The 27,217-nt window shown below is 36.5% G+C and overlaps 1 protein-coding gene across 1 annotated transcript in view; it reads left to right on the forward strand.

Moving 5' to 3' along the window:
- The window catches only part of UST (uronyl 2-sulfotransferase), a 113,019-nt gene that overhangs the window by 63,838 nt on the left and 21,964 nt on the right, over nt 1–27,217 (forward strand). Inside the window, exons 5-7 of the mRNA XM_085859653.1 lie at nt 182–337; nt 8,507–8,528; nt 8,624–8,856. Of these exons, the coding sequence (XP_085715779.1) occupies nt 182–337; nt 8,507–8,528; nt 8,624–8,856 (411 nt within the window). The remainder of the gene's footprint in view (nt 1–181; nt 338–8,506; nt 8,529–8,623; nt 8,857–27,217) is intronic.

Raw genomic sequence — 27,217 nt, forward strand, 5'->3', positions numbered from 1 at the left:
TTACGTTTCAATTACTCACGGTCACATCTCAAGTCGAGGATGCATGGGGAAACATGTGAAACTCATCTTTATCATCCACAGCAATTAGGCTGTGTCCCATGGCACTGACAGATGCCTCAATAATTCTTTTCAGTTCTTGACGCTTTACTTAAAGCTTACTCTTGGTTTCATTTCTTTGCAGGACCTACCCTTTCCGAGCCAAGTGTTTTACAACCGTGTGGGGAAGTGTGGTAGCCGTACGCTGGTTCAACTGATGCGTATACTGGCAGAAAAGAACGCTTTTACCTTTGCTACATCCAACGTTCATAACAAGACTCGACTTCACCATGTGGAGCAGGTGACTCCAAGGGATGGGATGGGAGCAACACAAATAGCAAAACAATCATAGTAACCATCTGCATTTTTACGGGCATGCGAGCATTTCGGTTTCAGGGCTGGCAGGATGTCCAGAGGTATGCACACTCGTCTCTGAGCTGCCTATCCTGGGTTCGAATCTTGGCCCAGCTATAAACTGCCATCTTGGTGCATCGCAAGTGGGGTGAGGCATCAATGTGTGTGCCATACCTCGATGGACGTTAAACAGGGCATCCCGTCTGCCAACATTAGTTGGTGGACATTGAAGACATTGAAGATCATCATGTCCTTCGCGAAGAGCAGGCGAGCTATCGCTGGCACGATGGACAAATTCCAAATTCCTGCCCTAACCTTCCAAGGGCACTCCATCAGCGGCAAAGCTGTGTTCCCAGCAGTAATCCAACCAGCAACCACAGGCTGCATACGAAATTAATGAATGAATTTTGGTTTCACAAATACATGTATTAAAAAGAGAGCATATTGATGGGGAGGATGCGAGACCAGGAAGATGCGAGAGCATGTGAAATGGGAGGATGCGATAAAGGGTGTTGAAGTGATTCTGAATATTGTACACGGTTTTCCATCTCATGAAACAGACAACATGCCATTTCACTTCAGCTCGGACTCTTCACAAAACTCTATTTCGATATCTGACCATTTCTAGTTCCACGAGTTTTTAATGCTATTATCCATTTCCTTAAGTTGCCATTATGGTCAGACTCAACAAAATCAGGCCTCGCCATGAACATAGTGGCAGAAGGCAGCCAACAGAAAATATTATGGAGTTCACCGATTGGCTGAAAGGAAATAATTTGGCCAATCAGCGTTCAAACAAAGGTGAGACCATCTTACCTTGTGGTTGTCACATGTCAAGCCTAAGCATGGCTATTTGGTATCATTCAGATCCATGTGATATTTAATATGACCTGAGACAGAATTCCTCCAAAAATTTTATACCAGATTTATGCAATTCTCAGGAATTACTCAAAAATTCGAAAAACGTGGAAATCAAAAGAAATTTCCCATGCCCAATCTTATCGAGCTTCTTTTTGGAAAATGATTCCAGAAACCACAACCATCTGTGCAAAGTTTTGCTTGTTTTTTGCTGTGCCAAGTTTTGTTGGCACATGACCATTCCTTTTTGATTGAGGGAAAATATTTTTGACTCTCGCTTCTCCAATGTGATGCAGGCAGAAGGGGATGGGAGGCAGGATCAGGGTTAGGACGTCAGTGCATTTGGCCAGAGAGGGAAGAAAAAGTCAAGGAGGTTGGGATGAGATACGAGTAAAGAGAAAAGGGAGGATGAAAGGGCATACAAAGGAATATCAGAATAATGCAATTTTTTTAGTTGATAAAAAGTAAACTGCCCCATAAGTGCTGCTAAAATTTGAAATAGGAGTGGATACCTTGCAAGCTTTTGAGCAGATACATTTTTCCAATTCAAGACTCACCAAAAGACAACTTTAAACAGGTCTCAGATCTCAACAGGGCCAATCATTGCAAAACATTTTTCCATGAAGCAGCCAATCACTTCTGACTTTATGATGATGCCACAGCTGTTTGGTAGAGCTGAGTTCTTATCATGCATGAAACTACAAGTAATACCTGCTAATGTCAACTTTCCGCTTTACACCTAGGAAAATTTTCCGACACAACTGAAAAGTAACCAAAAAAGTTAGTTAACTTTTGAAATGCTAAATTTGTCCGAATAGCCAAAACAACTTTTCAGAAATTCATTACCTCTGATTTGAGTCACTCTATGACAAAATTTGGAAGGAATTTGGAAACAACATCACATTAAGGAGATGTTATCTCAAAGCCAAAACATTCTCTCCTTCTCCCTCTCTCTACTTCTCACCAAACCTCCTTGTATCCTCCCTCGCTTCTTCCCTCTCTGACCCCATTTGACCCATCTATCTGTCGATCTCCTCTTCCTCTGTCTCCCCCTGATTGGATGGACCCACCGTATGGAGAGGCTCTGGACCAAAACGGTCGAAACCAGACTCAAAATTTGGAAGGAATTTGTAATGGTTGGAGCGTTTGCCCTGAGTCTGGAAGGTCGGCAGTTCAAATCACGGCGGAATCATACCAAAAAATTTCTTTAAAAATTTTACGTGATGGTTCCTTACTTGATGCTGAGCATTTAAAGGATAAGAGCATGGACAATCCCCATAGGTTGTCATCCATGGAGATGTGGAAATTCCTCCTTAGGAAATGCCCTGCTGAGTGCGGTGAGAAAGACGTCGCCATTGTTGTGGTGTCATTGTCACCCAGAGTGCCCCGGGAGGTGACGGAATTTCCACCAAGCTCAGTGGCTGTGTTTTTCTCGTCTAACAGTCCTGTGTTGTGTTTTGCGTATTTGTCTGTATGTCCCTGTGCGTGACATGTGTGACAGCTCCAATGCGAGTCAAGATCCTGTTAAAAAATAAAAACCTTCATGATGGACAGTGTCTTGGAGCTGATGATTCGGATGGTCATTTAATGAGCCACTCAACAAGCTCAAGGAAATCTTCAGATATGTTGGTAGCACACTTTGAAAATGGCACACCATTTGTTTTCAAACTGTGAGAAAACCGTCTGAAGTTTTACTCTCGGCTAAGTGGGTTCGATCAGAGGTTAAGGTCTCAAGGCCATTAAACATTCATTTCCATCCTTCCCCAACTCACTCATGGCATGGTATAAGGCCTTGGTTTGGTGTGAATTCCACTTTATAGCCAAAGGCAGAAAGATTGGGGTGAAGGAGGAAGGAGCGTTTTATCAACAAGGTATAATCAGCTGACATAAGGTCTATTTATTATCAAAATACATTCCAGACTCAATGAGCTCGCTCCAAATTTGGCTTCTACATCTTTGAGCCACAGCCATTCGCCATATGTTGCTGCAACACATCTTTTTGAGGATAATTTCGTCAAAATAATATGCACACGGTGGCACCTGCAACCCCAGCATCCCAATCTTTTTATTATTATTATTATTATTATTGTTAATATTATTTTTTATCCCCGACACTGTTCCGAGATCACTCCATCACTTAGCAGTCGTGTGCCTTCCCTCTTAGATTGGCACGCTTTACCATGACAAAATGAGCGGAAATTTCCAGGCACGGGTCCAGCATAACGATGGTGTAAGCTGAGCGTGGGATGGGGTTCGGGGTTCGGGGTCTATTTATATTTTTTTCTTGTGGATTTCATACATTTTACCATCATACATTATCCTGGTGTTTAGTAAGGTGGAACAAATCGATTTTCCTCATCTTAAGGGAATTCTGCCTTTTAACATTCAAGTGCCATGTAGAAAGCACTCCAAGGACGGATAGACAATGTTCAAGTTGACCGCCATTTATCGTGGATAAACATTGATCGAGTGGAACGTAGCTCGAGTGCTAGATGATGTGAAAGCATGATGGTCGAATTATCCATGTTGCCATGCATGCTTAAAGAATGATACCCTACAAAATGGAGCCCATGCACAGCGTTTTCGGAAAACAGGTTGATTGATTTGCAACTCGTTTGGCGTGCATTTGCACTTCCATGAGGTTCAATTTAGGGAAGAAAAAAAAACATTTCCGCTCTTGAATGTAAAGGAAACAGGCAAACTGAAGTAAGGGATGAAGAACATTGTTGATTAACCTCCATAAAAGTAGCAACACATTTAATGATTTTCTTTCCTTCACCTTTCCTTTTTTGGTTACACAGTAGTTTCTGCTCACATAACACATTGGTCATGAACATGCAGATTTTTCTCTTCAAAGGCCTCTCCTCTTGAAGACAGACAATGCCTCATCACATGACGTGCAGCGGGCATCCTTACACAGCCCCCAACTGTGTACCCTGAGTTTGGGGGCCTGGAGGCACGCACCTCGAGTTTGGGGACCAAAGAGGCACGCACCTCGAGTTTTGGGGCCCAGAGGCATGCACCTCGAGTTTGGGGGCCCAGAGGAATGCACATCGAGTTTGGGGACCAAAGAGGCACGCACCTCAAGTTTGGGGGCCCAGAGGCACGCACCTCAAGTTTGGGGGCCCAGAGGCACGCACCTCGAGTTTGGGGGCCCAGAGGCACGCACCTCGAGTTTGGGGGCCCAGAGGCACGCACCTCGAGTTTGGGGGCCCAGAGGCACGCACCTCGAGTTTGGAGGCCCAGAGGCACGCACCTCGAGTTTGGGGACCAAAGAGGCACGCACCTCGAGTTTGAGGGCCCAGAGGCACGCATCTCGAGTTTGGGGGCCCAGAGGAACGCACCTTGAGTTTCGGGACCAAAGAGGCATGCACCTCGAGTTTGGGGGCCCAGCGGAATGCACCTCGAGTTTCGGGACCAAAGAGGCATGCACCTCAAGTTTGGGGACCCAGAGGAACGCACCTCAAGTTTGGGGACCAAAGAGGGACGCACCTCAAGTTTGGGGGCCCAGAGGCACGCACTTCGAGTTTGGGAACCAAAAAGGGACGCATCTCGAGTTTGGGGGCTCAGAGGCACACACCTCGAGTTTGGGGGCTCAGAGGCACACACCTCGAGTTTGGGGGCCCAGAGGCACGCACCTCGAGTTTGGAGGCATTGCCCAGGATTAACATACAAATATTGGATGACCACAATTAAGCACATATTGAAAGATAAACATCACCTGTCACTTCACTGATTCGAATACCAAGAGTGGGGAAAAGAGAAAGAGGGAGGGAGGAAAAGACAGAGAGAGGAGGGGGACAGAGAAGGGGTGAGGAAATAAGGAGGGATTCGAGGAAAGGGGGAGCGATGAAGTGGGGGAGGAATGTGAGGAGAGCAAGAAAGAGGGAAAAGCGACGCCTCACCACACGTCTATATATATATATATATATATATATATATATATATATATATATATATATATATATATATATATATATATATATATATATATACTCTGGAAGGAAGGGGTGCAAGGAGGGGTTGGTGTAAGAGAAAGAGAGAGGGGTGAGAGAAAGAGAGAGAGGGAGAGAGAAGAGGTGGCAGAGTGAGGAGCAGGTTGAGGAGAGGGGAACGAGGGAGGGAGGAGGAATGACAGGAGAGCACGTAAGGGAGGGAGAATGATGCCTCACCACACGTCGATATATACTCTGGGAGGAAGGGGTGCGAGGAGGGGGGTGGGAGCAAGAAAAGAGAGAAAGCAGGGGGAGAGAGGGGAGGAGGGGGAGAGAGAGATGGGGGAGATGGACAGAGAGGGGAGAGAGAGGGGGAGGAGGGAGAGAGGGGGGAGAGAGAAGAGGGGATAGAAAGAGAAGGGGAAGGTGAGGGAGAGGGGTGAGAGTGAGGGGAGAGAAAGGAGGGGGAGAGCGACACCTCACCACACGTTGCTATATACTCTAGGAGAGAGGCGCTGCGAGGAGAGAGGTGTGAACAAAAGAAAGAGAGAGAGGGGAGTGAGAAAGCAAGGGAGAGCGAGGAAAGAGGGGAGAGCGAGGAAGGAGGGGAGAGTGATGCCTCATCATACATCCCTATATACCCTGAGAGGGAGGGAGTGCAACGAGGGGGGATGGGAGCAATTGAAAGAGAAAGAGGAGGGGAGTAACGAAGGGGGGAGAGTGAGGAAGGGGGGAGGGGTGATGTGATGCCTGAAAAATTGAGTGAAATTTATTCAAAGAGTAAATTAATTAAAATATTATGAGAAGATTTTTCCAATTCTCTCTTGAACTCACAGTTCACTTGTCCCAGTGTTTTACTCATTCTAATCTTCCCATTATGTTAATTGTTCTTTTAATTTGATCTTTCATGTAATATATTTTGTTTTCCTAACTCCAGAGATTTCCCCACTGCGAACCCATCCGCAGCCACGGGAGCCTTCGCAGTGTTCCTGTTGGTGAATTATTTTCGTTGCACTCAATGAAGTTACACTTTTAGCACATTCCTTAATCTTTTCTTCACTCAATATAATTCTCCGAACAGTTGAAAGAGTAAAAATTTAATGCTTCGCAATTTCACATTTTCTTGTGTAAATATGAAGGAGGGATCACAGCCTTGCTTGCTTAAAGTAAATATGTAAATACGCTTTGTTATAAGAATCGTTAATTTCTTTAAATTTTCAGATTTCACATCATATTTCGACACTTAATTAGTCCACATGCTCCGATCCTCAAAACACGAAGACAGATTTCGATTATATACTTCAATTAGTCTGCAAGAGTCCATCGTGGTTCCAAGGCAAGGCATTTTTGAGCAGGCCGAAACAAATGGCAGCTTAAGACCCCTGCGAGAGAGAGAGCGGGCTGACCAAAGATAAGCCTGTTTTTGTTTTTGTCATGATGAGCACCCTGTTAATTATCTTCAAAAAGGGGTGTTTAAATTTACCCAAACACCCAATTTTCATCGATGCACTCCCTTGCAGTTCCCTTCAGTATGCATGCAAAGTTTCAGGCTGTTAGGTTTCATGGTTTTGGAGTTATGGAGGAGACACACTGACACACACAAACACACACTCAAAAAGCCAAAACGAAACGAAGTGAAACAAACGAACGATGAGGGACGAATGATATCATGAAGCAAGCTGTGTGGATAAAGCGAATGTAAAAACGTTAAAATGGAGGGAAAGGCACGAGACAGACCCTTGTCCCAAAGTAGTAGGTAGCCACATCTGGACAAGCTCGTGCCAAGGCCCTTGCGAGAAATTGTTATTTTTTTAAAATACTGCAGGTCGGTCCGTGTGGAAAAAGGCAAAACGGCCTGATTGTTGCAACAACGGCTCGCTGTTTGGCCGAGGCCTACTGGAAACATTCTGAGGGGAAAGGCACAGCACAAGCAAAACGGGCCTGCAAGTGAAAGCGTCTTTCACTTCATCGTGTTTTTATTTGACCCTTCCCCCCCCCTCCTTATCTTCCTCATATTTCTCCACTTTGCAAAGTCTTCTTCTTCATTTAGTTTATGCTCACTGTACGAATGTTCTCATCGTTCAGTCTTCTTATCATTTATTTCTCCTTTATCACTGTTTTTCATCCTTTCTGACTTCTCATCCCCTCTTATTATTTCTCTTCCACCCTACCGCCCTCCTGTAAACCGTTCTCAGGTTATAAAGGATTGCTATTGTAAATTGTAATGCAATGAAGATCTATAGGAGTGACACAGACAGATGGAGTGAGTTATGCTGTTCATGTCAGTGGAAGGAAATAGAAGCCGTCAAGCAAAAAAGTGCAGGATGCTTCTTTGGGGTTGTTGTCCTTGTTGAACCCAATAATCTACATTATCCTGTGATCTGTATCTCAAATAGTTTGAATATCAAGATTGTTAATTCAAATGCAAGTTAAATAAATCATAGGTCTGATTATGATGGGCTAAGATTAGTGATGAAAGAGTTGTAATTCTGATCCTGATGTTACAGAGCTCGGAGCTGCAGTTTCTTGGTCAGGCTTGGACTGGGTGGTTTGCCATTGCCTTGTCGGCAGTAGTTGAGGCAGGAATTTGGAATTTCTTCCAGGGAGCCAGCGATAGCTTGCCCACTGTTCGCAAAGGACGGTGGATAACCAAATAACCATGGAATTTTTAACCTACACCAACTACTTCCAGCAGACAGGACACCAAGTTTAACGTACATCCGAGGGAGGGCACACACGTTGATGAATCATTTTGCAAGTGTTGGACTGGGTTCGACTGTTGGACTGTTGGACAGTTTATAGTTGGACTGGGTTCAAATCCAGGCTACAACTCAGAGGAGAGTGTGCATACCTCTAGGCTGTCCCGCCAGCAGTACATAATGCACCTCATATTTGAAAACAGTGATACTTCATGTCAATAATCCTGTCAAAGTCACACATGTTACTCTCAACGAGAATCAAATCCAGATTTCTCTCTCACACACGACCTGAAGGAAATCCGACCATTGTCTCGTGAAATTTTTTTTTAAGGGATTATGAACATCAGACGGTCACATGTTACTTCCATTCCCCAATTCCTTTGAATGCTAAATATAAACTAAAGAGTTCATAGAACATCTTACCCCACACAGTCTTGAGAAAAAGGACATGGCAAAGGCTTAACCCCGCTTTTCACTTGGCATGTAGGGTAATTACATTCATGCCATGACACCTAGCTCGGGTAAAATTGTAATTCAAAACTACTGTGAACATTTCTAATCATTTTTTGCTAAACCTGTCTTTTCAAATCTCTTTTACCTCCCCCTACCACCCCAACCAAATAGGAAGAGTTGATGAAAAACATCAGTGCGTTGAAAAAACCTTTCCTTTACACCAGACATGTTCATTTTCTGGATTTCAATCGGTAAGCTTCTTTACTTTCCCACTCTTTTATCCAACAGAGCAAACACTAAGATCCGCAGTAACCGGTGTGAACAGGAGGATTGAGCTGTTTCGGAGTCTGCACAATGCCATTCGCAGGTTTGGAATGGAGCAGCCCACGTACATTAACATCATCCGCGATCCCATTAGCCGGTTTCTCTCAAGTTACTTCTTCCGCCGTTTTGGGGATCGACGGAATGAGCAGAGCCACATTGTACGTACTCCGAATATGAAGATGGAGGAAAGGCTACTGGTAATAACTTTAGTTACCTGTTCCACTCACCCTTTTCTTTCCTGTGCTGCATATTTATCACTCCCGAATACATCGCATTTCTTCAAATCCTCTCATTCATTGCAGCTTCTTTATGCTGGTATTTCTTAGCCAGAATGCATTTCCTATTTCGTTTCCCTTTGAAGCTTTTCTTTCTCCAAAAAAAACCCACAAAAACTTTAACCCTTTGAACCCTAGCGGCTGTTTTACCAGCCGCTATTCAAACCTCCATATACCTGAGCAGCCCGTTTACCAGCCGCTATTCAAACCTCCATATACCGGAGTGGCCGGTTTACCAGCCGCTATTCAAACCTCTATATACCCGAGTGGCCGGTTTACCAGCCGCTATTCAAACCTCCATATACCGGAGTGGCCGGTTTATCAGCCGCTATTCAAACCTCCATATACCGGAGTGGCCAGTTTCCCAGCCGCTACTCAAACCTCCATATACCCAAGTGGCCAGTTTACCAGCCGCTATTCAAACCTCCATATACCTGAGCAGCCCGTTTACCAGCCGCTATTCAAACCTCCATATACCCGAGTGGCCGGTTTACCAGCCGCTATTCAAACCTCCATATACCTGAGTGGCCAGTTTACCAGCTGCTATTCAAACCTCCATATACCGGAGTGGCCGGTTTACCAGCCGCTATTCAAACCTCCATATACCGGAGTGGCCGGTTTACCAGCCGCTATTCAAACCTCTATATACCCGAGTGGCCGGTTTACCAGCCGCTATTCAAACCTCCATATACCGGAGTGGCCGGTTTATCAGCCGCTGTTCAAACCTCCATATACCCGAGTGGCCAGTTTCCCAGCCGCTACTCAAACCTCCATATACCCAAGTGGCCAGTTTACCAGCCGCTATTCAAACCTCCATATACCGGAGTGGCCAGTTTCCCAGCCGCTACTCAAACCTCCATATACCCAAGTGGCTGGTTTACCAGCCGCTATTCAAACCTCCACATACCGGAGTGGCCGGTTTACCAGCCGCTATTCAAACCTCCATATACCCGAGTGGCTGGTTTACCAGCCGCTATTCAAACCTCCATATACCTGAGTGGCCAGTTTCCCCGCCGCTACTCAAACCTCCATATACTCGAGTGGCCAGTTTCCCAGCCGCTGCTCAAACCTCCATATACCCAAGTGGCCGGTTTACCAGCCGCTATTCAAACCTCCATATACCTGAGTGGCCAGTTTACCAGCTGCTATTCAAACCTCCATATACCTGAGTGGCCAGTTTCCCCACCGCTATTCAAACCTCCATATACCCAAGTGGCCGGTTTACCAGCCGCTATTCAAACCTCCATATACCCAAGTGGCCGGTTTACCAGCCGCTATTCAACCCTCCATAGACCCAAGTGGCCGGTTTACCAGCTGCTATTCAAACCTCCATATACCCAAGTGGCCGGTTTACCAGCCGCTATTCAACCCTCCATAGACCCAAGTGGCCGGTTTACCAGCCACTATTAAAACTTCCATATACCTGAGCAGCCGGATTTTTCTCCAAGGAGCCCAGGGTGGGGAAGCCGAAAGTTCAAGGAGCTCAGGGTTCAAAGGGTTAATTACAAATTTTCGTCAGCAGCTTTTTCTTCCATTCGTGCAACATTTTCTTCACCTCTTCACAACCTCATGTCCTCTTAATTCCTTTCTGAAAAACTTTTCCCCCACTCATCTTCTCCAAATTTGCTTTCCTGGTTCCATTGCTTTTGAACATGTTTTTGATTGCTGCTTTGGATAAGTTAAGAGGGAGTTGATACCTGATTTAATTGGCAGTTTTTAAGTGAAACCTGTATTAAGTTCACGTTAATACGATCGCTTCGCTCACTCAGCATATATTGATTTTGATGACGGCCTCACCACGACAATCACTCCTCAGGTTAGGACCACAGACCGGATTACTTTCATTCTCGTCTTATATCACAATATCTTCCTGATGATGTAATTAAGGCCAAACAAGTTTAGGTCTGTAATGTCTGTTCTTCACACAGTGTGATACAAGTGACTAAGATGTATTTTTTGCTTTGTGCCTCATCTCCTCTTTCTCCACTCATACTTTGTCTTTCACAAGTGCTCTTTCCATTCTGATAAGTAAAACAGACATTTTATTCCAATGTATTGACAAACAAACCCTCCATGATCTATAACTTACATTTCTAAGAGCGGGAAAGAATAAAAACTAGCAAGCTGTGTTGCCAGCACAGAATGGTCGATGAACAGGAGAAAACGGTAACATTTCTGCCGCTGACGCTTTGGATTCAATTTCTGTAACAGAAAGGTGAAAGGCACGATGGTGCTGTTGTTGCGAGTGTCTCCTCTTCCCAGGAGAAAGATGGAAGAACAATAATAATATTATTATCCCGTGCTGGCAAAGGCAATGAGGCTAATTTGCTGACGTCGTGTGTATGTCATGGATTACATTTTGATGAGCTTAAAGGATTTGCACAAAGAATGGAGAAGTTGGATGTGGGTGGATTTGGAAATGGAAGCAAAAGAAAAAAGAAACAAGCTCGTTGCTCGACACTTTAACAAGCCTGGATACTCCAGAGGTCACGTGGCTGTTTGTGGGATCTCTGTCTTTCAGTAAACTTATTAATATAGATATTAGGTTGTGGGTTTTTTTGTTTTGTTTTTTTCATTTTTTTGGTTTTATTTCCAGGTTCTATAGGCTCGTGGAGGAGCTGCGACACAAATAACATACACATGCATACAGATACAGGAGGCAGCACCAGGCTGGACTTTCACACAAACGTAGCTACTGAGATTTGAGGAAGTGATATCACTCCCAAAGTCTTCCTGGTACCAGCGAAATCATCTTTTTGACATCACTTTTCTCTCCACACTCAGCAGAGCAATGGAGGGGGGATTTCCTCCTCCCCATGGATGTTGATCTGTGTGGCATTTTTCTATGCTTGATCCTTTCAATGATGAATGTCAAGCAAAGAAGCAGCATGTACTAAAGCGGTTGCCATGGCAACTAGGATGCTGTTTTCCATCCGTTCCTATCCACACTCTAACTCCCAAAGTTTTCAACTTTCACGTTTCATATTTGGTACATATGTGCAGACTGTGGAGACGGTGTGTCGCGACATATGTTCTTCATCTAAAGTGGTTGCCATGGCAACCAGGATGCTGTTTTCCATCCATTCCTGTCCGCATTCTAACTCCCAAAGTTTTCAACTTTCACGTTCCATATCTGGTACATAGGTACAGACTGTGGAGTCGGTGTGTCGTGACATACGTTCGTCATCTAAAGTGGTTGCCATGGCAACCAGGATGCTGTTTTCCATGTAGTAGTACAATTCCGTATATACCTTCTTGTTCGGGTGTATATTGTGCTCACTTGCGCTCTTGTTACTGATTACAATATACAAATACATATATTGCTTTAAAATTATTTTGATCAGACTTCACTGCAATGCTTTATAAAAATATTAATTATTGGACTCGTCTTTTAAAAACGATTAATGTATAAACACGCGAGCATTGAGTGTCTGACACCAACTCTCTGGTTAAGTCTTTGGTATGACTCGGCCAAGGTTTGCACTGTTGACCTTTCTGACTCTCAACGGACGCTCCAACCATTGCACCACTTTGCTTCCTACATTTCGTTTTACTCTTTCTCTTCCCTTTAAAATTCTCCAATTCCCTTTCACATACTGTACACACATGGACCATATATATATATATATATATATATATATATATATATATATATATATATATATATATATATATATATATATATATATATATATATATATATATATATATATATATATATATATATATATATATATATATATATATATATATATATATATATATATATATATATATATATATATATATATATATATATATATATGTATGTATGTATATATATGTATATATATATATATATATATATATATATATATATATATATATATATATATGTATGTATATATATATATATATATATATATATATATATATATATATATGTATATATATATGTATATATGTATATGTATGTGTATATATATATATATATATATACATATATATATATATATATATACATATATGTGTATATGTATATATGTATATGTATACATGTATATGAATATATATATATATGTATATGTATATATGTATATGTATATGTATATATGTATATGTATACATGTATATGAGTAGGGTAAGAATACTGATTCTGGCTCACTTTTCCCCATGTAAATGAATGGGGGATTTTCAGCGATTTATATTTTTTTCCCTAAAAATAAATCCCCTTTTTATCCCAAGGTATATTTATTTGTCTCCCCTTTTAACTTGGAGGTTGAACCTCATTGAATTGAACACCTGGGGGTTGAACAGCTCACTCATTGAACCTATAAAGATTTGTTCATTCTCAAATTCCTTCAATAGTTTAATTTTCTTTGCACAATAATCCCCATCTAAAATATTGACAAACAAAACATTTGAATCTTTATATTTTTTAAGATACCCCTTTTGTGCCATTACGAAATGATAAACTTCTCTTAATGCTCTTGTTTGACCACCTCCTGAGCCACATATCATTTTGAGATTATAGTAAATTGTTTTTTCATTGTTCAATTGATAACCATCAAAGTTTTCAGTCCATTCAAGGATATTCATTTTTTCTTTACATCCTCTAACTTACTAGTTTTTAAATTAATTCGCTTATTTGTTTTATTTACCTTTGTTTTAGTTATTTTTTCAATAAGACTTATTTGATATTTTTCACATTCATTATGTTTTCCATTTATATACCAAGACTGAGATTTTCTCCACTCTTTAGTTTGATTAATACTTGGTTTAACCATTTATATATTGTGAAAAACCACAAGGTAGCCCTTAAAAACCCTAACCCATCTTCCCATCGTTAAAACATAATCTATTTTATACACTCTATCATACAATATCCATATGGAACACAATCTATTCCATTATCTAAAATAAATCTCTTATCATCAAAGGCTCCTAATGCCTTTTTATTTACTTCTTCACTATATATGTTATGTTTATAACTTCTTATTGTATTCATTTTCCTATATTCTTCTTTCTTATTCATCAAACAATTATAATAATTTCTAAAAGTTATTGATTTCTTTATTACATATTTCTTTATTCCCTTTAACCTCTTATCAATCTGTTCACCATACTTATAAGCATATGCCTTTGCTCTCAATCCAATAAACTCACTCATTACTTTTCCACCCAACTCATCCTTAAACTTACCAATAACCTTTTCATTCTTTTTGGAAAATAACTCACTCTTCTTGCTGAAATTACTTGTATCATATACTCCAATATTTTTCTTCATATCTTCATAAACATCATCAGTTTTTATATCTAGGATAAAACTATCAGTATCCATATACAACAATGAAACATTTTCACCATACTCTTTCTTTAAGTCATTATACAAATAATCATACATCAATATCTTTGATAAATCAAGAACTGCTGTTCCAATATAAATTGGTTTATCCATTACAATACTTTCCTTTTTCATATGAATTGCAGAAAAGTTCTCTGAAAAACCTCTTCTCTCTCAAAACTTGGTTTATTTATCAATCTCGAAGCTTCTTTCCAAGATGTTGCGAATCTAATGTTTTGCCTGTTTCTAACATTTTCCATAGTCTTTCCAAATACAGCATTATTCATTAATTTATAAAAGTCCCCTTCAAATTTTACTTTTGTATTTGCTCTCATATCTGTATTGAATTGAATATACTTTTTCACCCAAGGACTTTGTTTAAATTTTAAAACTCTATGAATTTTAGCTACTCTCAATCCTTCTCTCAAAAACTGTTTTAAGCTTCTCTGATGCAAAACATATCCCTCTTTATCATAGAATGTTGTTAATAACTTTTCTGTTGATTTACCTTTAATATTAAAACTTTTATGATAATCACTTAACCATTCTTTCTTTGGAGTTTCTTTCTCACATGCAAAAGGAAGATCTTTATGCTTATTATGAAGATCACTCGGGTACCTCAAATCAACTTCAAAATAATAACCTTCTTCTTCGTCATTCAATTCCTCTTGAGAAGAAATAACAATATTCATCAAAGCCTTTTCATAATTCTTTTCTTCCACCCACTCTAATTTACCATAAGGTAGAGATTGAGACATTGCCCATCCATACAAATTATTAGCATCAAAATACATCAAATAATTACTATCTTTTTCACTATCATAATTTGGGAGATATTTATTATTTGCTTTAGCATATCTTTTTGAACATACTTGTGATATTCCACCTCTCTTGGACTTCTCAATCATCAAAAGCATATCCACATCACTGATTAAATCTATATCTTGTTTTGTCATTTTCAACATTGCACTCCAAGCTAAACCAGGAGCTGTGAAATAGTGGGCAGGATCTAATCCATAACAATTTTTATTATGACAGAGTGATCTAAAAGCTTCAAACACATCAGCTAACAATAAAACATCTGTTTTTAGATATAAATCGTGATATTCTCCAAGGTTCTTTATCTTAAATATTTTCCATATTTCTTGTGCGTGTTTATATTCCTTATCACTTATCTCTTCTTCATAAAGGTTATTATAGAAACTTTCTTTTGAAGGAAGTTGTGTTTCTTTAAATCTCATAAATGAATCCATATAATCATAAGGATAAATTCCCTTACTTGTAAGAATTTTCTCTTTACTTTGAATTTCATTCCTTGTTTGAATTTCCTCTCTCGTAAGAATTCCTTCTTTAATCAGAATTTCATCTTTAATCTGAATTTCCTCTTTAGTGAGAATTTCCTCTTTTGGAAAGAATGAATTAAGATTTGGAAAAGAGTCTGTGGAGCTTAGATTTGATGCGAGGTAGGCTAGTGGTGTTCCCATAAACTTGTAAGAATCTAAAAACCTAATACGAGTTAAAGGTTTTGTGAATATCATTTTTGAAAATGAAATATACTTTTGACTTGTGTTTGTTATAGCAGAAATATTCCCTGGTGTTTTTGAAAGTTCATTTATAAATAGATGTGTATCATAGTTGGCGCTGTTGTGAAGAAAGACTGGAATAAAAGAAGGTAATTTATAATTAAGATTACAACAGGAATGAGCGGGACCTCTATATTTACCAGTAAGATGACAATGGTCTCTAACTTTAGACTCCTTAATTTTCCCCTCACAAATATGACAGATATTGTTCATTCTAAATTCTAATTTTTCTTCTTTGGTTAATTTCATCGGTTCATTTGTTTCTTTCATTAATTTAGTGAGTCTTATACAATCCTTTTCTAATCGTTTTACAAACTCTTGTGAAGCATTTTTTCCACGATAATGTTCAAGTTTGTTATACTTTTCTCCAACAGATGATTTGATATAATAACAAAAACCACAAGGAATATGTTTTTGATATTTATTTGTATATGGTTCTTTTGGATTAGGAGAAGCAGTATTTATCTTTTTAAGGATACATTCAAAATCAGCGTATATCACAAATGGGTGCATGATAGATTTATTATAATCTTCAAAATAAATCTTTTCACCAGGTTTAGGCATTGTAATTACAGCTGATTTATGATTACTACAATATTTTGAATGTTGTTCTAATCGTTCTTTTGTATGAAATGAATTAAGACATCGCTTACAAGGATATATTTTGTTTGCTGTTCTGAATACCTGAGAAGAGATTAATCTTGATAAATTATTGATGTATGTGTAATGTGAATTCTTTCCAACACTAAAATATAAAAGGTCAATGTGTGTTTCTTCATTTTTATAGTTGTTTGAAATTTTTAATATTTGAATTTTGTTTGTATCCGTTAATCCATATACATTAATAGAAAGATTATTCTTTTTCTCAAATTTAGGAATATCTGTTAATGGCATTGGGAATTTAAAATCTTTAATGTCCAAGGTATTCTCATATTTCATATATTGTTTTACTCTTTCTGAATTACATTTTGGTGGATGTAAGTGAGCAAGAACAGACCAGAGAAAACATTTATTATCATTGTTCTTAATATTAACAACTGCCTTCTTTAGTTTTATTTCTTTTGGTAATTCAATATAAGAAGAAGCTTTAAGAGGGTTTGATTTTAGAATGTGTATATCTAAAAAGATGATTTTTTTAATATTGAATCCACTTCCTACCACTGTATTATCAACATCCTCCTCTTGTCTTGATAGTTCTTCATAAACCCCACTATTCAAAAAATCTTGAAATGATGTTATAAAATGAAGATCTGTTCTCATATAAGGAGTTTGTTCTTCATCTTGTCTTTTCATATTCATTTTCACTCCCATATAAAACTTTAAAGTTTTTATTTCTTTTAATGTCTTTTTAATAAATTTTTCAACATCGGGTTTCACTATTTCAATTGATTCAGCTATTGATGATGGACTGGGTTCTCCAAATTGAAAAATCCTTATTTTTATATGCCCTTTAAATGCCTCATCAGTGTTTTTAATATAATAGTCTCCCTTTACTTTAAACTCATTTTTCTTGTGTTTTTGTGATTGAAGATGTTGATTATAACTACTCTTCAAAACATCCTTTGAACAGATATCACAATGTTTTCTTTCCAACTCAAGAGGAGATATTTGATGAAATAGATTAAATGTGTGTTTGTTGGTTCGGAGGTGTTTTCTATAATGTTTATATTCGTGATTACAAACATCGCAGTACGTTGTATTCACCATATTTATAGAATAAAACTTTGCTTAAACTAAAATTTTCTTGATGAAAATTTCGTTTAATTTATAGGTGAATCTGTGCTTAAAAACATTTTATCCTCCAACTTTTTCACTTAATAAATACAATGTTTCAAGACACAAAAGACAAGTTTCAATCAATCTCTTCATCTGTTAAAGATACTGAGAAATATGTCAAGGATGTAAAATTGAACAAAGATAAATATAACAACTATTGGATAAAAACTATTATGGTAAATAATATGAGTTCTTCAATTTCCTTCAGTGGAAGGGCTTTTAGTATACCTGGTAGAACATCAATTAAAGTATCTCTAACAAAAGTTTCTCCTCTCCTTCTAGTAATATATTCAAAACTAGAAAAAGCAATGAAACAAGAAAAAGTATCAAAGAACAAAAACCTTATGGATGAAGCTTTAGAAAGAAAAGATAAGACCATCTGTAATATGCAAGGAGAAATTTGTATTTTTTCAACAACCCTAAAGATGTAAATCTTGATGAAATAAAGGATGTTAATATATCAGGTGAAATGACATTTCGTTCAATAGTAGTTAACGATAATTTTAAAATTACCTTTAATATAAAAAATGTTGTCGTTGAATCTGATAATGAAAAAAGTATATCGATATCGATGGTAATATACAACTGAAAGTATAGATGAATTTCAGTTTAAGTAAAGTTTTACTTTATAAATATGCTAGACTTTCCTGATTCTCCATATGACAAATTTGAAAATTGTCCTGCGTGTGAAAGACAGGGATTAAACACAGAGTCAAAAGCCTATAAACAATGTATATTCTGTGATTATCTTCTAATTAATGATAATAAAAAATATAAAAAGGAAAATAATTCTTTTAGATTTACACCAAAAATGAATTACTTTACAAGATTGATTAGAGAAATGAATGTAAAGTATGAGGATGATAACACACCTTTCCTTACAAGGGAAGAAACTGAACGTATAAGAGAAATGTTCAAAGGATTGTTGTTGTATATTATTCATGGATGTAATTTTCAGGGAAATATCAACACAAGATATTGTATAAATAAAATAATGGATTATCTTGAAATTAAACCTGAACTTAGGATAAAATATAGAGTTTCTAAAAAAGCCAATAATAAATTAAATAACCTGTTTTTCAAATATATAAATGAATGATTTTTTACCTATTTGGGAAAATAAGATAAAATTTAACAACCATAAAAATCTCCCAAATTCATTAAGATGTCTCATAGTTGGTTCAAGTGGATGTGGAAAAACCTGCTTACTTTTAAAAATGCTCCTCACTCCCAACTTTTTAGATTATGATAATTTAATAATTTTCACAAAGTCGAGTTTTCAACCAGAGTATCAACTACTCTCACAAGGTTTTAATGCTGGTCTTCAAAAGAAGATATAATAGGTTTATTTAAACGTCAAAAAACCTAAATGATTATAACATTGAAGATATAATTCAACTATTTTGTGATACACAGAGATGTAAAAGAAATCAAATCTTATAACTTGTATTCTTAGTGATAATACGGATGATATACCGTCTCCCAAGATTTGGATAAATCAAAAAAGAACCTCGTTATCTTTGATGATTGTGTTAATGAGAGAAACCAAACGGTAATGGACAGCTACTACACAAGAGGGAGACATTCTTCTTGTAATTGTATTTATCTTAGTCAATCGTACTTTCAACTTCCTCGTCGTTCCATCAGAAACAATGCTAATACTTTTATTTTATTCAAGTTAAATTCAATAGATATCAATAATTTTTGGAGAGATAATTGTTCTACATTATGTAGTAAAAAGAAATTTGAGGATTATATGAAGCACACGACTGAAAAATATAAATATATTGTTGTGAAACAAGATGAGATATTAAGGGATATATTTTTTGTTTTATAAACAATTACATATATAAATGACAACTATTATTATAAATCTTGTGGGTAAATCTGCTTCTGGAAAAAACTTTCATAAATCAAGGTTCTTGTGTAGTACAAATGAGAATATTGTAAATTTACTTAAAAACACCCCGTGATACGCATTGTATCAACAACAACTAGAGCAATAAGACCTGGAGAAGTAAAAGGTGAAGATTATCACTATATTTCAGTGGAGGAACATATGCGATTGAGGAATGAAGGACAAATATTTGAGGAGGTTTCTCTTGGTACAACAAAATATTCACATTGTAAGAGTGAGTTAAAGAAACTAAAATCTGGTGGTGTTGGGATATTAGAAACTAATCCAGAAGGAACGAGACAAATTATTAAATATCTGAGCGGAGTGAAGATTTTATCATTCGGTTTTGATGTTGATGAAGAAACTCAACACAAACGTATGAAAAGCAGAGATGCAAGGATTAGTGAAGAAGAAATTACAACTCGCATTAATGTTAATAAAGAATTTGATGAAATATTTAAAGAAAAGGATTTATTTGAACACATCTACTTGAATGATGAAGAAAAGGAAAATTTCCCTGTTGATCTTTACAATTCATTAAATGATATTTTACAATAAATAAATGGATACAAAAGAAAGAGCAAGAAGATTTAAGGAACATCAAGAGTTGGTTTCAAAAGTTGTAAAACAACAGGAAGACATAAAGAAGAAACGCAGACAGAAACTAACGGGCGAAGAAGCATTTGAAAAAAACAAGAGAAATTTTTTAAACCACTTTTAAAAACTTCCCAAGAAAAAATGAAAGATGTTTCCACAGTTCCCACAGTAGAATATACTCCTAGAAAGCTTCAAATGTTAAAAGATTTCAGTCAAATGACGGAGGAAGAATTAGAGCATTTAGGAGAATTAGAATATGATGATGAAGGTTTATTTCAACAACTGGAAGAGATTAATCAACCCCCTGATTATATTGTGAATGCTGTTCAAAACAATGAATATTCAGCGGATTCAAAAACCAAAGCAGGACTCATTCCAACAGAACAACCAGCAATATTTCATCTTGTTCAAGAAAAGGTATTGATATTTAATGATGAATTAAGGTTCTTAAGTTCTGCTCAACCCCCTGTTAAACTAACTCCGAGATTAATGTTTCTTCTCACAAAAGATGGAAGACAAGGTTCAACTGTGAGGGATGAATCAAAGTATATTGATAAACCATTGGATATGGAAAATAATGATGATAGAGTATATATTGATTTGCTGAACACTCTAAATTATAAGGTTATTCTTTCTGGTAAAAGTAGGAAGAATGAGAAGGAGAAACACATTATTCAGGCTTTAAGTATCCTTGGTTCAGGTATTAGTTTTCTTCCAAATGACCCATCGCAATTAGTTAATAGACTGTTATTGTTGTTCGGCAGTAAGAAGGCTGGAAATAACAATTGTTTTAATGAAGCATCAGCCATTTTAGACCAGTTGATGAACATGAAAATAATTAATAAATCTCAATATAAAGACATTTTAACTCATATTAAATAAGATGAGAAGCACAATCCTGAGTTTTAATTTCACAACAAGCGACCACACATCTTCATTCCCATACCCACTACAACTTGACACAACAAAAGAATATGAGGCATCTTTATTGTCCATGGAGACTTATAATACCTTATTTAATATAACCGAGAAAAATGACAAGTTTAGTTATAATCCGGGAAGTGGATACAAAACGATAACAGTCTCACCCGGAGCATACGAGATTTCTCAAATATCTTCCGAAATTGCTCGTCTTATGAAAGAACAGGGTGATGAACCAAAAAATATTGTTATAAACATTCAAAAACATACTTCAAAATCAACGATTAAAGTTAAAAATAACTACAAGGTTGATTTCACAATTGATAATTCATTTAGAGAGTTATTAGGTTTCTCCTCAAAAAGATTGAAACTAATGGGACGTTTTACAGTGATAATGTCATTCAAATATCCTCAGGAATAAATTCGGTGTTAATTCACTGTGATTTGATTGATGGTGCTTATAATGATGGATTAAAAACAAATACAATATTTTCATTCAGCGCATACTCAACCCCAATTGGTTATAAATTCAATATGGAGCCTAAAAATTTGGTTTATCTACCTGTGTCAGGAAAAACCATACACAGAGTAAATTTTAGGATAACCGACCAAGATAATCGTGTGATCTCTTTTAATGGAGAAGTTATATCCATCAGAATTCACCTACGTGAAGTTTTTCAATAAATAAATACGATGGTTATTGTGAGGAAGCACGAGTTGGGAAAATATAAAATAATTACAGGGGATGGGATGTTCCTTTCCCCGTACTACAAGGGTGAAGGTATGTATCTTGGTAGAGGATACTATAAACCTAAGAGACAAAGGGGTGTTGGACATCAATTTAGAGGAGATGAGATAATTGATACTCTCATGGGTATTGGTTCAACTATTCTTAAACATAAAGACCTAATTGGTTCAACTGCTTCTGCTGTGGGAAATGTAGCAGGTGCTGTAAAGAGTATAAAAGATGCTCAGAAAGAATCTCATAAATTACAAGCAATAAAAGAAATTAAGAAAGGTAAAACTCAGTTGTCCCCCCAAGAACGACAGAAAATAATTCAAATACTTGGATCAGGGTTTCAAAAGTTTTAACATCTTTTTTCCTAAATAAATACAAGTATGGAAGCAATTGATAGTATCTATGATTTGGATGATACTATTATTATCTCAAACTCCACTAAAAAGAAGATTACTTCAAGGTAAATGCAATAACTGGAACAGACTGGAATACAAATGGTACAAAAAGTTTTGAAATAAATAATCAACAAACCTATTTGAATCTCTCCGAAAGTTTCTTGTTGTGTAAATTTAAATTCACTAAGGCTGGGAATAACACAAACGCTACACTTGTAAATGATTTCTTCTGGAAAATGTTTGATAGTGTGCGATTGTATATTGGAACACAAGAAGTTGAAGCGGTTGATTATGTCTCTGCTGTATCTGAAATGATGAAATTTACACTCTATACATTCAGTGATAGAATGGGAAAGGGGTCTGTCGAAGGTTTTATTCCTGATATGTCAACGGGAACAAACACAGACCCTGGATATATTCAAAGGAAAGGAATGTATAATGATGATACAAAAGCAGAAAATAGTTTTACTGTGGCAGTTCCTCTTAAAGGTATATTTGGATTTTGTGATTATGATAAAGTTCTGTATGGTCTTAAAATTAGATTTCAACTACAAAGGAATGATAATGAAAATAGATTGCTTTTTGGTGTTGGTAATGCTTTTGGTGATCAGAATAAATTTGTAATTGAGGAGATGAGTTGGTATATCAGTGAATATACTCCTAATCTTAAAACAGAAGAGATGTTGAATCGAAGACTTAACTCAAAAAAACCACTCAGTGTATCATACCTCAAAAGAAGATGTCAACACGTTAAACTCAATCAAACTACTTACACGTGGAATTTGGGTGTTCTGGAAGGAAAGCCACGATATCTGTGGATGATTTTTAAAAAGCCAGATGGTGATACTGCGACTGATAAGAATAATGCATTGAGTGATAATGCTAAGGTGAAACAACTTCGCGTTTCTCTAGATGGAACATTTTATCCACGAGATAGATTGGAAATTAATTGGGAAAAATGATTTTGCTGAAGCATACAAGTCTTACCAAAAGGTGTGTGAAAGTAATGGAAATAAAGAACCTATTTTGGATATGACAGCATTTAAAAGTTTGTATACAATCTATACGTTTGACCTGAGCGCTCAAAAAGAAACTATAAAGTCTAATCGAGTGGATACTTCCCTATACATTGAAAGAGGAGAGAGTGAAGAAGTTGATACATATTGTTTGCTTTTGGAAGAAACAGAATTGCAGATTAATACAGATAATGGTGTGATGATTAGTCTCACATAATTTTTTGTTAAATAAATGAGTGGCAAAGTACCAACTGGGGTATATGTTAATCAAATCAATCTTCATAAACTATCATCTTGTGTTCAAAATCAAAAGCCTTGTACGATTAACGTTAATACAATTCAGAGAAAAGGAGCAGTAAGAATTGATGTTTTGCTCACAAGAGAACAGGTTAAAATCTTGAATGACACTGGCTCACTTAAAATTAAAATGACAAAACCAATGTTGAAAAAATATTCAATAAGAGAGACGAGTGGAGGATTTCTCCCATTTCTAATTCCTTTATTTGCTGGTTTAAGTGCGGTTGGAGCATTGACGGGTGGTATTTCAACAGCGGTCAAAACTGCCAACGAAAGGAAGGCTCAACTCCAGGCTCAAAAAGAATTGGAAAGACATAACAAAGAGTTGGAGAAACAAATTAGTGGAAGTGGTGTAATTGTAGATTTTGCTGAAAAACTTGAAGGTCTGCCTGATAAAGCGAGATTGTTAGTTGGAGATATGCTTTCTTCTATAGCACAAGCAGGTGTAAAATTAACGAAAAGAGGTAATGGATTATATCTTTCTAATAAATAAATGAGCATTGATGAGTGGTTGAAAGAATTTGGAAAGAATACAACATCAAATTTACAACTTGCCAAATATTGTAAGAAATTAAAAATTCATAATGTGGTTATTTGTATGAGAGATGAATTAACAAATGTGTCGAAACATACAAAGAATATTATTATGAACTTAGAAGATAATGATGGGAACGGTTCTCATTGGGTTTGTATTTTTAATAGTCAAGACAAATATTATTTTGATAGTTTTGGTCTTCCACCACCTGTTGAAGTCATAAAATTCTTACAGAATGGTGTTTATCAAACATTTCAAGTCCAAGAATTAAATTCCAAGTGTTGTGGTCAATTATGTCTATATGTGTTATTTCAACTCAACAAAAATAAAAAATTTTATGATATTATTTTTAATCTAATATAAATGACTTATGTTGGTAAAGATGGTTCTATCTTTGGTGTATCTCAAGAACTGGATATTGATTTATCAAATTATTACACAAAGGCACAGGCTGAACGATATAAATATAATATAAACAAAAATATTAACATGAAAAATGCTTATAAATTAAAAATTATCCAAGCCCGACTGACGCGAATGACTTGGTGAGATTAAGCGATTTATCACAATATATATACTTAAATAAAACGGCTGTGTATTCTAAAGATACAGAAGTGTTGATATTATCTCCAGGTCATACAGAATTCACAGTTCGAATTAAAATAAATTTTTATAAAGAAGGGCGTATCGTTTGTATGAGAATAGAACAATGGGGGTATGATATGAATGATTTAGGGTATAATTGGTCATTTAAAATTAACCTCGAAGACCTGGAACAATTAAATCAGTCTCGTAAGGAAGAATATTATCCACTTGGTATCGAGAATGAGTTTTGTGGAGCCACGATTAGTAAACAACAAATAAAAGAATTTAATAAGGGTAAATATAATAATGGTTTTGCCCTTGTTTATCTCATGAAAACAGAAAAAACAGGATTATATATAATAAGTAAGGAAATACAAAATGATTTAACTATGGGAAGATGGGGAGGTGTTTCGTGCCATAATATTATTCTAACATATATTTCTAATACATAAATGACAGCAAGAAGGCTTCAAGAAAATTATCATTTCTGTGTTCAAGCATACCTTCAAGAAAAGGGTATTCGGTATTTTAATAAATATGTTCTACAACATAAGAATGAGGTATTTTCAATAAAAGATTGGCATTATGCTGATGTTGATAAACCGACAACTTTAGATTTAATTAGAATGTTAAATAATGAAAAAATTATAAGGTTAAGAAAAGGTAAGGCTCTTTTAGAAATTCAAAAGAAATTTTATTGGTATCCTGTTGTAAAAAAAATTATTTTGGATACAGGAATAACAAGAAATCCTGATGAATATATGTATAATATTCTATGGGGTGTAAACGATTCAAGTATAGTAAGGGATGAGGAAGGAGTTGAAGAAGAGAGGGAAGAGAGAGAGAAGGAGGAAAGAGAGAAGAGAGAGAGGGAGAAGAAAGAGAAGGAGGAAAAGGAGAAGAGAGAGAAGGAGGAAAAGGAGAAGAGAGAGAAGGAGGAAAGAGAGAATAGAGAGAGGGAGGAAAGAGAGAAGAGAGAGAGGGAGGAAAGAGAGAAGAGAGAGAGGGAGGAAAGAGAGAGAATGAATAAATATCAAAATATGGAAACCAGTGAGATTCAAAAAAGATTGGTGGTATTACAGAAAATAACTCAACCCACCGAGGAGGAAAACAAAGAATTGACAAGTCTATTTGCAATACTTTCGACAAGACTATTAGCATCGACAAGATATGGATTTTAATTCAAGTTTTTTCTTAAATAAATGGAGGAGAGAGTGAAGGCATTTCTAAGGATTCTTTATGTTTTAAAAATTAAGATTCAAATGTGCATGTTGGAAACTAAAAAGGTTTTTGCACTCTGCAGGAATTTTTCTCATAAATAAATGAGTTATTGTCTCAAATGTAAAAAGAAAACTAATACTAAAAATATTTCATATATTAAAAGTAAAAATAACAGGGTTATACAAAAAGGTATATGTTCGGTGTGTGGTTCAAAAAAATCAATTTATCTCCAAACACAAACTCGGAGGAGATATACAAAAGTTTTTATCAGGAAGTAAATTTACAACTACTGGAATACCAGGGGAATTACATCTTCCAGGTTATTCTTTCTGTGGTCCAGGCACAAACTTAGATAAAAGATTAGATGAGGCAGACAATCCTAAATCCTGGAGTAAACCAATCAATAGAGTTGATGAAGTGTGCATGAGACACGATATTGATTATGGGAATACCACAACGTTGGAAGAAAAGCATGAAGCCGATAGAGAAATGTTGTATAATTTGTCTCTGATACAAAATCCAACCTTGAGAGAAAAAGTTGATAGGTTCATCGTGAAGAAGATGATTAGTGCTAAATTGAAACTTGGACTTGGAAATTCAAAAACTTATAGGCTCTAATGATGCCATTAAGACTGAAGAGCAATTAGCTGATGAATTACATAAACCAATATTCACAAAGTTTCAGAGAAGGAAAGTTTATTCCAAGGAAGTTGATTATATCTGGTCTGCTGATTTGATTGAACTCAATAATGATAAGGGGTACAAGTATGCTTTAACCGTTATTGATTTGAGGAGTAGATATGCGTGGGTTGTCCCTTTAAAAACAAAACAGGTAATACTCTTATGTTAGCTTTTCAACAGATATTTAATAAAAGTAAGAGAAAACCTAAGAAATTGTGGACTGATGAGGGTAGAGAGTTTTATAACAAGACATTTATGAATTTTCTAAAAATAACAGTATTACATTATACAGTACCTTTAATGAAGGGAAGGCAGTTGTTGTTGAACGTTTTAATCGTACCTTAAAAGAGAGACTATATAAAAATTTACACAACTCGGTTCACAACAATGGTCATCTTTTATTCAGGATATTGTGGATAAGTATAATGACACGATTCACACGTCAACGAATATGAAGCCATCAGAAACATTTACAAAATTAAAATATGAAAAAGAGATTAATGTCAGAAAACCTAAGTTCAAAGTTGGTGATATCGTAAGAATATATAGGTGGAAATCTCATTTTGAAAAGGGTTTTACTGAACGATGGACGAAAGAACTTTTTAAAATTGTTGATGTAATAGATACAGTTCCTTGGACTTATAAAATATATGATTTGGAAGGGGAAGAGATTTTAGGTTCATTTTATTCACAGGAATTACAAAAGACAAAACTAAG

This window comes from Eptatretus burgeri, chromosome 16, assembly GCF_056783735.1.
Source record: "Eptatretus burgeri isolate ZD-2024b chromosome 16, Ebu_testis_v1, whole genome shotgun sequence".
Taxonomy (NCBI): domain Eukaryota; kingdom Metazoa; phylum Chordata; class Myxini; order Myxiniformes; family Myxinidae; genus Eptatretus; species Eptatretus burgeri.